At 38.4% G+C, this 15243-nt stretch overlaps 1 protein-coding gene across 1 annotated transcript in view; it reads right to left on the reverse strand.

The window, feature by feature from the left end:
* ZNF407 (zinc finger protein 407) overlaps window positions 1-15243 on the reverse strand; it is a 1276568-nt gene that overhangs the window by 1104399 nt on the left and 156926 nt on the right. The window contains 1 exon segment of the mRNA XM_053714859.1: window positions 2700-6736. Coding sequence (XP_053570834.1) covers window positions 2700-6696 — 3997 coding nt within the window. The 5' untranslated portion in view covers window positions 6697-6736.

Genomic DNA, 15243 nt, shown 5'->3' on the forward strand with positions numbered 1-15243 from the left:
AATACATCTGATCAATTCCCACTGTGTGTGGGTATGGAGGCATGGACCCAAAGCTTAGTGTAACTTTTGACTTGCATAAAACCTTTAGTATTCAAAAAGATTTACTCACTCATATAGTAATTTTCTATGAATTGCACAACTGGCCACATAAAGCGCTTGCAACAAAATTTCAATAATAAAAATAGTAATAACTAGCTGAGGCAAGGTAAGTTTTTTATTATAGGCTTCTATACAGTGGGTATTGAAAATAATTACATTTTGTTGCTTTGCAGCCTGAAATAAAGACAGACACAGTTTTTGTTTATCCAGTTGTAATTACTCATTTCAACTTATAACATCCAAGTGAAAGATATAACACCAACATGTCAGGCAAAAATAAATACAATTCAAAAACAGAATCACTGAGTAGGAAAAAGGATCACCCCCTCCTAAAATTACTTGTAAACTCGATCAGGTGTAGATAATCCCCTTCTCAACAGCACACACAAAGTCATTTAACCTTCAACTGTGATCAGCTGTGGGCATATTGTTTAGCTCAGCATGAAAATAGCTTTCCTGGAGCACCTCGGTCCCTGTTAGTGCAACTGAAGCAAACAACCAACTAGGGGTGGCAAGGCACTGTCAAAAGATCTCCGGGATAATGTTGTGGACAAGCACAAGGCAGGAGATGTATACAAGAATATATCAAAAGCTTTATCAATGCCTAGAAGCACAGTGAAGGATATTATTAAGAAGTGGAAGGTATTTGGTACAATACAAACCCTCTCTGGATCTGGACGCCGCTCTAAACTGGATGAAAGAGTCAAGAGGAAACTGGATAGAGAGGCTACCAAGAGGCCTACACCAACCCTGAAGCAGTTGCAGGAATTTATGACAAAGAGTGGTCATTGTGTGCATGTGACAACAATATCACAAATTCTCCATAAATGTGGCTTGTATGGAAGGGTTGAAAGAAAAAAGCTACTCCTCAAGAAAGGCCACATGCAGTCACGACTGAGCTTTTGCCATAACACACCACACCACCTAGGAGATTCTGGGGCCACATGGAAAAAGGTGTTATGATCAGGTGAGACTAAAATTATTATTATTATTATTAGAATTATTTGGCCTCAACAAAAGACGATATGTCTGGAGGAAATCCAATACAGCTCACCATCCAAATAACACCATACCTACAGTAAAGCATGGAGATGGTAATGTCCTGCTATGGGGGTGTTTCTCTGCAGCAGGCACTGGAGCACTTGTCAGGATAGAAGGAATAATGGATGGGCAAAATACAGTGAAATTCTTGAGGAAAATCTGCTGCCCTCTGCCAGGAAGTTGTCAATGGGAAGGTTTACCTTCCAACATGACAATAACTCAAAGCACAGCTAAAATAACCACACAGTGGTTAAAGGAGAAAAAAATGAATGTCTTTGCATGGCCTAGTCAGAGCCCAGACTTAAACCCCATTAAATATCTGTGGCATGACTTGAAGACTGCAGTCCACAAACGGTCACCATCAAATGTAACGGAACTGGAGCAGTTCTGCAGAGAAAAGTGGGCAAATATTGCACTGTTTAGATGTGCAAAGTTAGTAGAGACATATCCCAACAGACTAAAGGCTGTAATTAAAGCAAAATGTGGTTCAACAACATACTGATACAAGGGGGTGGTCCTTTATGCAACTTAGTGATTCTGTTTTTGAATTGTCTTTTGTTTTTGCCTGACCTGTTGGTGTTATATCTTTCACTTTGATGTTATAAGTTGCACTGAGTAATTACAATTGGATAAACAAAAACTGTGTTGGTCTTTATTTCAGGCTGCAAAGCAACAAAATGTGATTATTTTCAAGGGGGGGGGGGTTTGATTCTTTTCAATACCCACTGTAGAAATGTTAAGATTGGTATGCTAGTACAGTCCTTGATTTTTGCAGGTGCCTTACAAAACATCTGCAAATATATATTGCAAAGTTGTTTTACAATGCATAATTAAACATTGTTTCATGTCTCTTTAAAGCAGCACCTTTTACACCTTGTGTAGTTTGTTTTTTTAACATTGAATTTAGCAGTAAATGTGTATCAGTGCACAACTGAAATTCTCATGTAACTTTACTGTTACATAAAGGCACACCTCCATAGGTAGAAACACTTTTTTTCTTTAAAGAAAAACATTTTAATATATTTCCTTTTAGAGGCAACAAAGAAAATAAACTAACTGTGCATTTTAATTATGAACACACATTTCTTACTGGGGACCAAAACACATTACATGAAGAGTATAATGGTAAGGATTTCTTCATGCTTGGTGTGTGCTACACTTTGTTAGCACACATTTGACCAATACACAAGCAACGTCAAGGTCTGAGACAGGAAGTCATTTCCATCTCAGTATTCTGGCAGATACTAATCCAGGATGTTGGTCCTGTTTATATTCAATACAATAGTCTAGAAACAAACCTTGACAGTGTTATACAAGGTTTGCATGTAATGTCTTTACATTATGTCAAAATGCAGCAAATAAGGTTAACCCTGCTATAAAATATTGTGAACACTTAAAATTGAAGTAGTGGAGAGTTCAACTAACAATTTACAGTGGAGTACAAAAATGTCTGATTTCAACAGTTTATATTTCTGTTCCTTCGGCTCTGTTTACTGGCATCTTACAACTCCTATAAATATTAGATTTAAAAAACAATGAATAGGTTTTATTTGACATACCTGTGTGCGTTCGTATATGAGCAAGAAAAGCCATGGAATTACTGCTCTTGCATATCTTGTTGCAGTACTTGCATACATTCCCCTGATTTTCATTCCGTTCTCGGTTGATTTGCTCAGTGTTTTCCTCAATGTACTTGTTGACTTGTCTTAACAATTCTTCGTGCTGCTCTTTAATGTGAAGAAATAAACTTTGTTCAGAATCAAATCGTTCTGTGCACTTCACACATCTGAACGTGGAACCACCTTCGGGTAATTCCTCAAAGCTAGCTTGTTCATTTCTCACATGGCCTACACTAGCCAAGTGTTGGTGTAGATTACTTTCTGTAAAAAATGACTTGCCACATGGCAAGCAGTGAAAGTGTTTCTCTTTTGTTGGATGTTTCATTGCTATGTGAACATTCAGCCCACTAAGGCCATCTGCTAAAAAGCCGCAGTCATCACAGCGAATGCGAGGCATTTTGCCTTGACTGTTTTTATCTTTTTTCCTCTTTGCAGGTACTGAATTAAAAGAATTGGAATCTAAATCATTACCTTTTATGTCACTATTTGGCTGTCCTTCAATACCTTCAGTGGTATCAGCACCATGAGAAACTTTGAGTTTTACTATTGATGAATCAAATTTGATTGCATTTTGAGCATTGTTGTACGATTCAGTTAAGTTACTATATTCTGCTGTAACATCTATAGTCCAAACATTATCGACTAAACATGCTTCTGTTTGATGTTGGCCTACTGAAATAGTCTCTGGAGCATTGATTGCAATTTCTACATCATTTTTTGGATTTATTTCTAGACTACTGGCATCCTCAATAGTGTATTCTTGTTGATGAGTTAGAGCAACAGATTTCCCATTCTCTTCACATTCAATAGTTTTATTTTCTCCTGATAACATGCTTACTTTACATCCATAACCAAGGCTTTGACTTTGGACACTTTGCGTTACATTTGCTTCCACAACAGTTTGCCCTATGTTTTGTAGTTGTCTATTTATGACATTATTTAATTCTTTATCTTCTTTTACACTGCTTTCAATAGAAACCGATAGGTTTGTTTTGTCAATTGCAGAACCTGTCCTTGTTGTGGTTTCTCTGTCTACATTATCTTTTGCCTGCAAAATAGAAATGTCAGCATTGTCCTTTAGATTTGGTTCAGAAACTTGTTTTTCCAATGTAAAAGTTTCTGATTCTTCCTGAAGCTGATCTTTAGGGACAATAATGGATATAGATTGCAAATCAGCTACTCTGTTGTCCACAGCCGTGGATACACATGATTGGCGAGACTGGCTTTTAATCTTATGCTTCTCAGTTGCTGCATGTCTAATCATTTCTCTCCGTGTTACTGCATAGTAATCACATGCCATACAGTAGTATTCAAATTCTTTGGTATGTTTTCTTTTAATATGCATCTCTAAAGATAACACTGAATGTGCTGCAAAATCACAGTGAGTGCATTTAGTGCTACCAATTTCAGCGGAGCTCTTTGAGAGAGGAATACTGTCAATGGTATTATGTCCCGCTAGCTTTTCTTGAGGCTCGTTCATGGAGGTTCCATCTTGTACATTCATTGTATTATCAGAATGCTGTGCTTCTTTCTCCTGAGTCATGGTATTTAAATCATTTATAGGTTTTACAATACTACCGCTATTCAAATGGTCCTTTTCCAGATTCATGTGTCCCTTTTTCTTGACAACTTCAAAATTTGTCCCATCAGGAGTAACAATTATATTTGCACTTTGTAGATCACACTTTTCTTCTGATACACGACTCTTATGTTTTTTCGTTGCACAATGACGATCCATATCTCCTTTAGTAACTGTGTAATAGTTGCACACTTTACATAGAAAGCTATACTGATGACTATGTTTCCTTCTAATATGAACTGCTAAGTTTGTGACACTAGAAGCTAAAAGTCCACAGTACGTGCATATTCTAGAAATATTTCCTTTAGGTCTTCCTCTCTTCGGTACATTTGCTAAAAGACGATCCATTTCACTGGAGGACTGGCTGGAACAAATGGATTCTTCAGTAGAAGGCAAGTTATTCTCAGGGGTAAACTGTGGTCCTTGAAAAGCTACATCTTTTGAGCTATCTTTGTCAGAAATGGCATGTTCAGAAACTCCATCAAACCAAACTTTTTCAATGCATTCTTCAAAAAGTAATCCAATTTTGTTTTTCTTAGCATTTTCAATATGTTTACTCCTTTTTATGTGTTTCTCCATTCCCTCTTTACACATAGAGTAAATGTTACAGGCTTTACATAAAAAGTGATAATCACGGGCATGGCGCAGTTTGATATGTCTTGTAAGCACAGTAGAAGATCTTGTTTTATAAAAACACTTTTTACATTGAAACTGTGTCTTTCCTACCTCACTGGGACATGTCTCGGTTTCTTTGTTCCCTTCTACATGCATTAAATCATTAGCCTCAGATGTAACTTCCATTTCATTTACCGTCACATTGCTATTCCCATTTTCTGATGGATTACTGCTACTAGCAGCTGCTTCTAAAATAAATATTTCTGTATCTGATGTGCGGCTTGTTTGATCCAGCATCCATAAATGCTGTTCTGTTTTTTTATGTTGCACCAAATCTTCTTCGACACTAAAATAAACATTACAATAATCACAATAGAAGCACATGTTATGCTCAGCATTCATGTGAGTTTTAAAGACTGATTCCTCGGCAGCTACTAATGAGCAGAGATGGCATTTTAAATTTGTCTTGGTTTTTTGATGACTGTCGCTTTTGCAGTGGTCTTCAAGGTCCTCTTTGGTAATACAAAAATACCCACATGGTTGACAATAAAGACCTTTCCTGCTCTGAAAAACATCCTTAACATAAGTACATGTATGCAAATCCACAGAACCTTTTAGTTTGTGTATTTCTTCAATAGTCTTCTTAGAAAAAGCATTGGCATCATCTATACTTATATTTACTTTCTGATTGATATTTTCAGTTTGAGAAGAATTTGACTGCAGTTGAAATGTTTTTATTGGTTTTTGTATATTTGGTTTTATATAACCAAGTTTAACAGATTTTCTTTTTTTATTAATATTAATCAAGGGCAACGGCTTCTTAACTTGCCTAAAACCATACTTCTTTTTAAAAAAGTTACCTCTCTCGTGTGCTTTTCTTTCACGCTTTCTTCTTAATTTTATACCAAGAATTGTTTTTGAAATATTTTTTTTGCATTTTCTTGTTGATGTTGTACCCTTAGTAGGTTTTGACGTTTTAAGTAATTTGGAATTGTTTCCAGACCTCTCTGATAGATTAGTTTTTGAGCCACTTTCTGTGAGTAATCCACTCAATTTAGGTTTGTCTGATGATGTTTCTTGATGAATCTGTCTGACAGCAGTGTTGTTCACATCTACTGAATTAACAGTCATTAAATGTAACTTCTTGACGGTTTGCTCCCTTTCTAAAGTAATATCACAATTATTTTCAACTTGCTTTAGATCACATTCTGAAGAAGGTAACTTTTCAGCAGCTTTACAACTAACATCCCTGACTTGTAAAACTTTAATATTAATTTCAGCTTCTTTTAATAGTCCTTCTTCTAGATTTTTTAGGCCTTGGCAGGGTGTTCTTTTTGGCGATGATGAAGTTTGTAAGTTTTCCTTATCAGAGATCACAACAATTTCTTGTACCCCTGGAGTTGCTTCAGTGTTGCCTGTACAGTTTTGACTGGACAATGTGTCACATACATCATTTGGACTTTCATTAAGAGATTTAGTAATATCAAGTTTTATTCTCTTTGGTAAGTGTTCATTTTTAAGCTCACCATCTTCAGCATTGACTACAGAATGTAAATCTGCAATTGGCCTTTTATTATTATGGCAATAAGATTTCCCTTCACTTTCAGATGCAGATGATGAAAAACATTGTACTTCTTCAGATAAGGAAATGGCATTGATGTTATCTGCTGTAGATTCCTTCTCTTTATATAGGGATGTTCCATCACCTAATGTCTGATCTTCATTGCTTTGCAATTTGTCCATATTAAAGATAATTAAACTTCCAATAAACTTGAAGTGTTAGCTGGAAAAGTAAACAAAGTAGGTTTAATATAGAAATGTTGACAATATTATTAAAAAAGACAAACATCATAGAGAGCAGTAGAATTAAATATATCAGACTTCATAATAAGATAGTAATACAATATTTACATTTAATTAAGAAAAATATACTTAAATGGATGTTTCAAAACTACACATTGAGATATTGTAGTTGCACTTTATAAAGGATAACCGTTTAACGTCAAAGCTTGGAGCACTGTCACTAATTTTTCTTTGCATAAATGTTCTACGGATGATCCATTATATATAGCCCATCTGGGATGTTTTTGTAAAAATGTATAGTTTTGCGTATTTTTAAAATAAGATTGTGCTGATTTTCAGGCTCCTACCCAAGCCCCAACGTTTTAGCATAATTTATCTTTTCATATGCAGGGGAGGGGGGTAGTGTCTGCTGTTCCTGCTTTCCTACCCCTTTCAGTGGGTGTACCAGCCTAACCTTATCAAAAGTGCTAAATTGGGAGCTTCTAAGTAAGTTTTTAAAAGCTTTTATATTGGATTTTTATATCAGTATCTGTGCATATTATTCTTTATAGCAGTATCTATTACATGCAGTTATATGAAAACTGGTGTATACTGTCCCTTTAACTGGCCCCAGACAGCTTCATAACACAACAGCACATCATCACCTTATATAATGCTAATAATCAGTACAACGCAAAACTAATTAAAAGGGGGGGGGGTTAGGAACTAACAAATACTGGATGTCAGGTTGCCATGTTGGCTAGAAATCACAGCCTGGAACACATAAAAAAAAAATTACCTCAACTTGCTTTAAAAAACTTTTTCAATTTCTAATCTGGGAAAAAGAGTTTTTTTTGGGGGTTTTTTTTTTTTGCAATACTGTAATGGAATCCTTTTGGTCTGCAGATAAAGCTAAAACTATATTGTGTGAACATGATTAGTATTACCTATAACCTAACGAATACCACATATAAGACAGGAAAAGTCACTGGATGGGTTATATTAATATATTAACCTTTTACATTTTTCTTAAGCAAAAAAAAATATATTTAGAAAATGCACATTACCAGGGAACCACCAAGCAAATCATACTATATTAAAAGCCTTTTTAAGCCAAATCTAATAAATTGATGCAAAGTCTGTCTATTACAAATGATAATCCTATTAGCCTAAAAAATAATGATATCTTAAAACACATTAACCTGTCTTGCTAACTTTCTTCACATTTTCTCTTTTTTATTCTATTCCTTTTCATTCTCTTTCCTTTTACCGTTTATCTCATCTGTGGTTTGTAATACATTTTTGTGAATCGTTATGAATCCAAGACAAATCTTCAGTTGTATCACAAAGCTTTAATAACGGATTACTTAAACCTCAGCAAAATGTAATTTCTTTACTGCATTTGTTCTATTGTACATGTTTGTAAAACTCAAAAATATTAAAAAAAAAAAAAATCTCTTTAAATTATACATCTTCATATCTATGCCATAGAAGTCATGCGAGCGCAAGTTGGAGTGCATAAGAACTTCTAATTTAATTTTCCTCTCCATAGGCATCACATTGTCTCTGTGGGGGATATTTATCAAAGATAAACAATCTCCATATTTATAAAAAAAAAGCCGTCAAAAAGACGCGCACCAAGTACAGGGCAATGAGCATCGATCTTGCGTCTATTCAGCTTTTTACCAACTTTATTTATACCCTGCTACTAAACGCTGCCACTATACTAAAATGTTTAACCCCTATCCCGCAGCTCCCGGATCCCGCCGCAAACTAAATAAAGTTATTAACCCCTCTCCCACTGTTCTCTGACCCCGCCACCACTAAATAAATGTATTAACCCCTAAACCTCTGGCCTCCCACATCACTACCACTAACTAAACCTATTAACCTATAAAACTGCCAGCCCCCCACATCGCCATAAACTAAATTAAGCTATTAACCCCTAAACCTAACAAGCCGCTAACTTTAAATTAAAATTATAACATCCCTATCTTCAAATAAATTTAAACTTACCTGTAGAATTAAAAGAAACTATTTTTAAACTATTAATTAACCTACCCTAACTATTATACTACAATTAAATTAAACTACCAATTAAATTAACTAAATTACATATTAAAAAAACCTAACCCTACTCAAATTATTTAAATCTACTATTAAACATTATTAAAAATGACTAAATTACCAAAAAAATAAAAACGCTAAGTTACAAAAAATAAAAAAACACTAAAATTACGGGGGAAAAAACACATTATCAAAAATAAAAAAGAATTACACCTAATCTAATAGCCCTATCAAAATAACCCCCCCTAAATAAACCCGCCCTAGCCTACAATAAACTACCAATGGCCCTTAAAAGGGCCTTTTGTGGGGCATTGCCCCAAATAAATCAGCTTTTTTACCTGTAAAAAAAAAATACAAACACCCCCCAACACCGAACCAACCAACCACAAATAAAAAACCTATCTAAAATAACCTAAGCACCCCATTGCCCTGAAAAGGGCATTTTTATGGGCATTGCCCTTAAAAGGGCATTTAGCTCTCTCACATGCCCAGACCCTAATCTAAAAATAAAACCCACCCAAAAAACTCCTAAATAAACCTAACACTAACCCCCGATGATCCACTTACAGTTATTGAAGTCCCGCTTGAAGGATCCATCCAGCCGGCAAGAAGTCTTCATCCGGGCGGCCTCTTCCATCTTCATCCAGCCGGTGAAGTCCTCATCCAGGCGGCAAGAAGTCTTCATCCAGACGGCATCTTCTATCTTCATCCATCCGGCGCGGAGCGGGTCCATCCTGAAGACATAAGAGCTCAATCCTATTGGCTGATTGGAACAGCCAATAGGATGAGAGCTGCTCAAATCCTATTGTCTGATTGAAACAGCCAATAGGATTTTAACAGCTCTAATCCTATTGGCTGATTGGAACCTTTCAGCCAATAGGAATGCAAGAGACGCCATCTTGGATGACGTCACTTGCATTGAAGTTCCAGTTTACGGCGGCGACCGTATGAAGAGGAGCTTCGCGCCGGATGTCTTCATGATGGACCCGGATGCATTAAGATAGAAGATGCCGTCTGGATGAAGCCTTCTTGCCACCTGGATGAGGATTTCGCCGGCTGGATGAAGATGGAAGAGGCCGTCCGGATAAAGACTTCTTGCCAGCAGGATGGATCCTTCAAGTGGGACTTCAATAACTAAGTGGATCGTCGGTGGTTAGTGTTAGGTTTATTTAAGGGTTTTTTGGGTGTTTTTTTCTAGATTAGGGTCTGGGCCCATACAAATGACCTTATCAAATAAAAGGGGAGCTTAGGTTATTTTAGATTTTTTTATTTGGGGGGTTGGTTGGTTGGGTGGTGGTGGGTTTTACTGTTGGGGGTAATTTTTTTTTTTTTTTTTACAGGTAAAAGCTGATTTCTTTGGGGCAATGCCCTACAAAAGGCCCTTTTAAAGGCCATTGGTAGTTTATTGTAGGCTAGGGTTTTTTTGTTTTGGGGGGGGCTATTTTATTTTGATAGGGCTATTAGATTAGGTGTAATTCTTTTTTATTTTTGATTAAAAAAAATTCCCTCCCGTAATTTAGTGTTTTTTATTTTTTGTAATTTAGTCATTTTTAATAATGTTTATTAGTAGATTTAAATAATTTGAGTAGGGTTAGGGTTTTTAATATGTGATTTAGTTAATTTAATTGTAGTATAATAGTTTAAAAATAGTTTCTCTTAATTCTACAGGTAAGTTTAAATTTATTTGAAGATAGGGATGCTGTAATTTTAATTTAAAGTTAACGGCTTGTTAGGTTTAGGGGTTAATAGCTTAATTTAGTTTATGGCGATGTGGGGGGCTGGCGGTTTAGGGGTTAATAGGTTTAGTTAGTGGTAGTGATGTGGGAGGCCAGAGGTTTTAGGATTAATACATTTATTTAGTGGCAGCGGGGTCCGGGAGCGGCGGGATAGGGGTTAATAACATTGTGTAGGTGGCGGCAGATTAGGGGTGTTTAGACTCGGAGCTTACGTTCGGGTGTTAGGTGTAAACTTTACTTGTTTTTAACCATATAAATCAATGGGATATCTGGCAGCATCGAAAATAAGCTTTCGGTGCTTTCAGACTCCCATTGATTTCTATGGCATCCACAGCCTCCAGGGTGGCGGATTGAAAACCATGCATGCTGGGCCGGAATAGCCGCGAGCGTACTTGTTAGAAATTTGATAAATGGGAAAAGGTGTCAAATAGAGCCGAATGTGTAGTCTGAACATCTGTAATGACGTAAGCATCGATCTGCGTCGGATTGAGACCAGCAGATCGTATGTTCCGTCACAAATGTCAACTTTTACCGGTCTGTAGGCTTTGATAACTAGGTCGGCTCAAGCTCGCAACAATTCTGCTGTGGAATTCCGGCGTATTTGCGGTTGACAGCTTGATAAATATCCCCTTGTGTGTCTACTGTATTTAAAGAGACATGATTCAGTTATAACAGACAATTTTGAACAAAGTTTCCCAAACTCAAAGAACTCTATAAAACCTCTCCCATCTCACACATACCTCAGTCTAATGTATAGCCAAGCAAGTGAGGTAAAAAAAAGGAAAGAGAGCCAAAAAAGGAGCAGGGAAAAAAAGATGTGCTGAAGAAACAATAACCCTAAAAACACAGGGTGTAAACAGGCATAGCAATCAAACAGGCAACTGCCTGAAGAACCTTTCTACCAAAGGCTACTTCAGAAAAAGCAAAAACATCAAAATGGTTGTAAAAGTATGCAAAGACGACCAAAGAAGATGCCTTGCAAATTTGATCAACTGAAGCCTCATTCTCAAAAGACCAAGAAGTAGGAACTGGCCTTGTAGAATGTGCAGTAATCCGCTGCAGTAGAGGCTGACATGCCTTCAAATAAGCTTTATGAATCAAAGGGCCAGAAAAAAGAACAAACAAACCAGAAGTTTGTCTAAAGTTCTTAATAGCATAAACATATTTCAATGCCCTAACAACATCCAGAGAATGCAAAGACCTTTCAAAAACATTTTTAGGATTAGGAAACAAAGACGAGACAACAATCTCTCTGCCAATATTATCAGAAGAAACAACCTTAGGCAAAAAGTAAATGACGTCCGTAAAACAGCGTTATCCTGATGAAAACTCACATAAGGAGGCTTACAAGAAAAAGCAGACAATTCGGAAACTCTTCTAGCAGAAGATATAGCCAAATGAAATAACACTTTCCAAGAAAGTAGTTTAATGTCCAATGTATACATAGGTTCAAAAAGGAAGAGTTTGTAAAACACTAGGTTAAGGTTCCATGGAGAAGAAATAGGCTTGAAAAACAGAATTTATGTTTACCTGATAAATTTCTTTCTCCAACGGTGTGTCCGGTCCACGGCGTCATCCTTACTTGTGGGATATTCTCTTCCCCAACAGGAAATGGCAAAGAGCCCAGCAAAGCTGGTCACATGATCCCTCCTAGGCTCCGCCTACCCCAGTCATTCGACCGACGTTAAGGAGGAATATTTGCATAGGAGAAACCATATGGTACCGTGGTGACTGTAGTTAAAGAAAATAAAATATCAGACCTGATTAAAAAAACCAGGGCGGGCCGTGGACCGGACACACCGTTGGAGAAAGAAATTTATCAGGTAAACATAAATTCTGTTTTCTCCAACATAGGTGTGTCCGGTCCACGGCGTCATCCTTACTTGTGGGAACCAATACCAAAGCTTTAGGACACGGATGAAGGGAGGGAGCAAATCAGGTCACCTAAATGGAAGGCACCACGGCTTGCAAAACCTTTCTCCCAAAAATAGCCTCAGAAGAAGCAAAAGTATCAAACTTGTAAAATTTGGTAAAAGTGTGCAGTGAAGACCAAGTCGCTGCCCTACATATCTGATCAACAGAAGCCTCGTTCTTGAAGGCCCATGTGGAAGCCACAGCCCTAGTGGAATGAGCTGTGATTCTTTCGGGAGGCTGCCGTCCGGCAGTCTCGTAAGCCAATCTGATGATGCTTTTAATCCAAAAAGAGAGAGAGGTAGAAGTTGCTTTTTGACCTCTCCTTTTACCTGAATAAACAACAAACAAGGAAGATGTTTGTCTAAAATCCTTTGTAGCATCTAAATAGAATTTTAGAGCGCGAACAACATCCAAATTGTGCAACAAACGTTCCTTCTTTGAAACTGGTTTTGGACACAGAGAAGGTACGATAATCTCCTGGTTAATGTTTTTGTTAGAAACAACTTTTGGAAGAAAACCAGGTTTAGTACGTAAAACCACCTTATCTGCATGGAACACCAGATAAGGAGGAGAACACTGCAGAGCAGATAATTCTGAGACTCTTCTAGCAGAAGAAATCGCAACTAAAAACAAAACTTTCCAAGATAATAACTTAATATCAACGGAATGTAAGGGTTCAAACGGAACCCCCTGAAGAACTGAAAGAACTAAATTGAGACTCCAAGGAGGAGTCAAAGGTTTGTAAACAGGCTTGATTCTAACCAGAGCCTGAACAAAGGCTTGAACATCTGGCACAGCTGCCAGCTTTTTGTGAAGTAATACCGACAAGGCAGAAATCTGTCCCTTCAGGGAACTTGCAGATAATCCTTTCTCCAATCCTTCTTGAAGGAAGGATAGAATCCTAGGAATCTTAACCTTGTCCCAAGGGAATCCTTTAGATTCACACCAACAGATATATTTTTTCCAAATTTTGTGGTAAATCTTTCTAGTCACAGGCTTTCTGGCCTGAACAAGAGTATCGATCACAGAATCTGAGAATCCTCGCTTCGATAAAATCAAGCGTTCAATCTCCAAGCAGTCAGCTGGAGTGAAACCAGATTCGGATGTTCGAACGGACCCTGAACAAGAAGGTCTCGTCTCAAAGGTAGCTTCCAAGGTGGAGCCGATGACATATTCACCAGATCTGCATACCAAGTCCTGCGTGGCCACGCAGGAGCTATCAAGATCACCGACGCCCTCTCCTGCTTGATCCTGGCTATCAGCCTGGGGATGAGAGGAAATGGCGGGAACACATAAGCTAGTTTGAAGGTCCAAGGTGCTACTAGTGCATCCACTAGAGCCGCCTTGGGATCCCTGGATCTGGCCCCGTAGCAAGGAACTTTGAAGTTCTGACGAGAGGCCATCAGATCCATGTCTGGAATGCCCCACAGGTGAGTGACTCGGGCAAAGATTTCCGGATGGAGTTCCCACTCCCCCGGATGCAATGTCTGACGACTCAGAAAATCCGCTTCCCAATTTTCCACTCCTGGGATGTGGATAGCAGACAGGTGGCAGGAGTGAGACTCCGCCCAAAGAATAATTTTGGTTACTTCTTCCATCGCTAGGGAACTCCTTGTTCCCCCCTGATGGTTGATGTACGCCACAGTCGTCATGTTGTCTGATTGAAACCGTATGAACCTGGTCCTCGCAAGCTGGGGCCAGGCCTGGAGCGCATTGAATATCGCTCTCAGTTCCAGAATATTTATCGGTAGAAGAGATTCTTCCCGAGACCAAAGACCCTGAGCTTTCAGGGATCCCCAGACCGCGCCCCAGCCTATCAGACTGGCGTCGGTCGTGACAATGACCCACTCTGGTCTGTGGAACATCATCCCTTGAGACAGATTGTCCAGGGACAGCCACCAACGGAGTGAGTCTCTGGTCCTCTGATTTACTTGTATCTTCGGAGACAAGTCTGTATAGTCCCCATTCCACTGACTGAGCATGCACAGTTGTAATGGTCTTAGATGAATGCGCGCAAAAGGAACTATGTCCATCGCCGCCACCATCAACCCGATCACTTCCATGCACTGAGCTATGGAAGGAAGAGGAACGGAATGAAGTATCCGACAAGAGTCCAGAAGCTTTGTTTTTCTGGCCTCTGTTAGAAAGATCCTCATTTCTAAGGAGTCTATAATTGTTCCCAAGAAGGGAACCCTTGTTGACGGGGATAGAGAACTCTTTTCCACGTTCACTTTCCAGCCGTGAGATCTGAGAAAGGCCAGGACAATGTCCGTGTGAGCCTTTGCTTGAGGAAGGGACGACGCTTGAATCAGAATGTCGTCCAGGTAAGGTACTACTGCAATGCCCCTTGGTCTTAGCACCGCTAGAAGGGACCCTAGTACCTTTGTGAAAATCCTTGGAGCAGTGGCTAATCCGAAAGGAAGCGCCACGAACTGGTAATGTTTGTCCAGGAATGCAAACCTTAGGAACCGATGATGTTCCTTGTGGATAGGAATATGTAGATACGCATCCTTTAAATCCACCGTGGTCATAAATTGACCTTCCTGGATGGAAGGAAGGATAGTTCGAATGGTTTCCATCTTGAACGATGGGACCTTGAGAAATTTGTTTAAGATCTTGAGATCTAGGATTGGTCTGAACGTTCCCTCTTTTTTGGGAACTATGAACAGATTGGAGTAGAACCCCATCCCTTGTTCTCTTAATGGAACAGGATGAATCACTCCCATTTTTAACAGGTCTTCTACACAATGTAAGAACGCCTGTCTTTTTATGTGGTCTGAAGACAACTGCG

The sequence above is a fragment of the Bombina bombina genome, chromosome 5 (assembly GCF_027579735.1).
Source record: "Bombina bombina isolate aBomBom1 chromosome 5, aBomBom1.pri, whole genome shotgun sequence".
Lineage (NCBI taxonomy): Eukaryota > Metazoa > Chordata > Amphibia > Anura > Bombinatoridae > Bombina > Bombina bombina.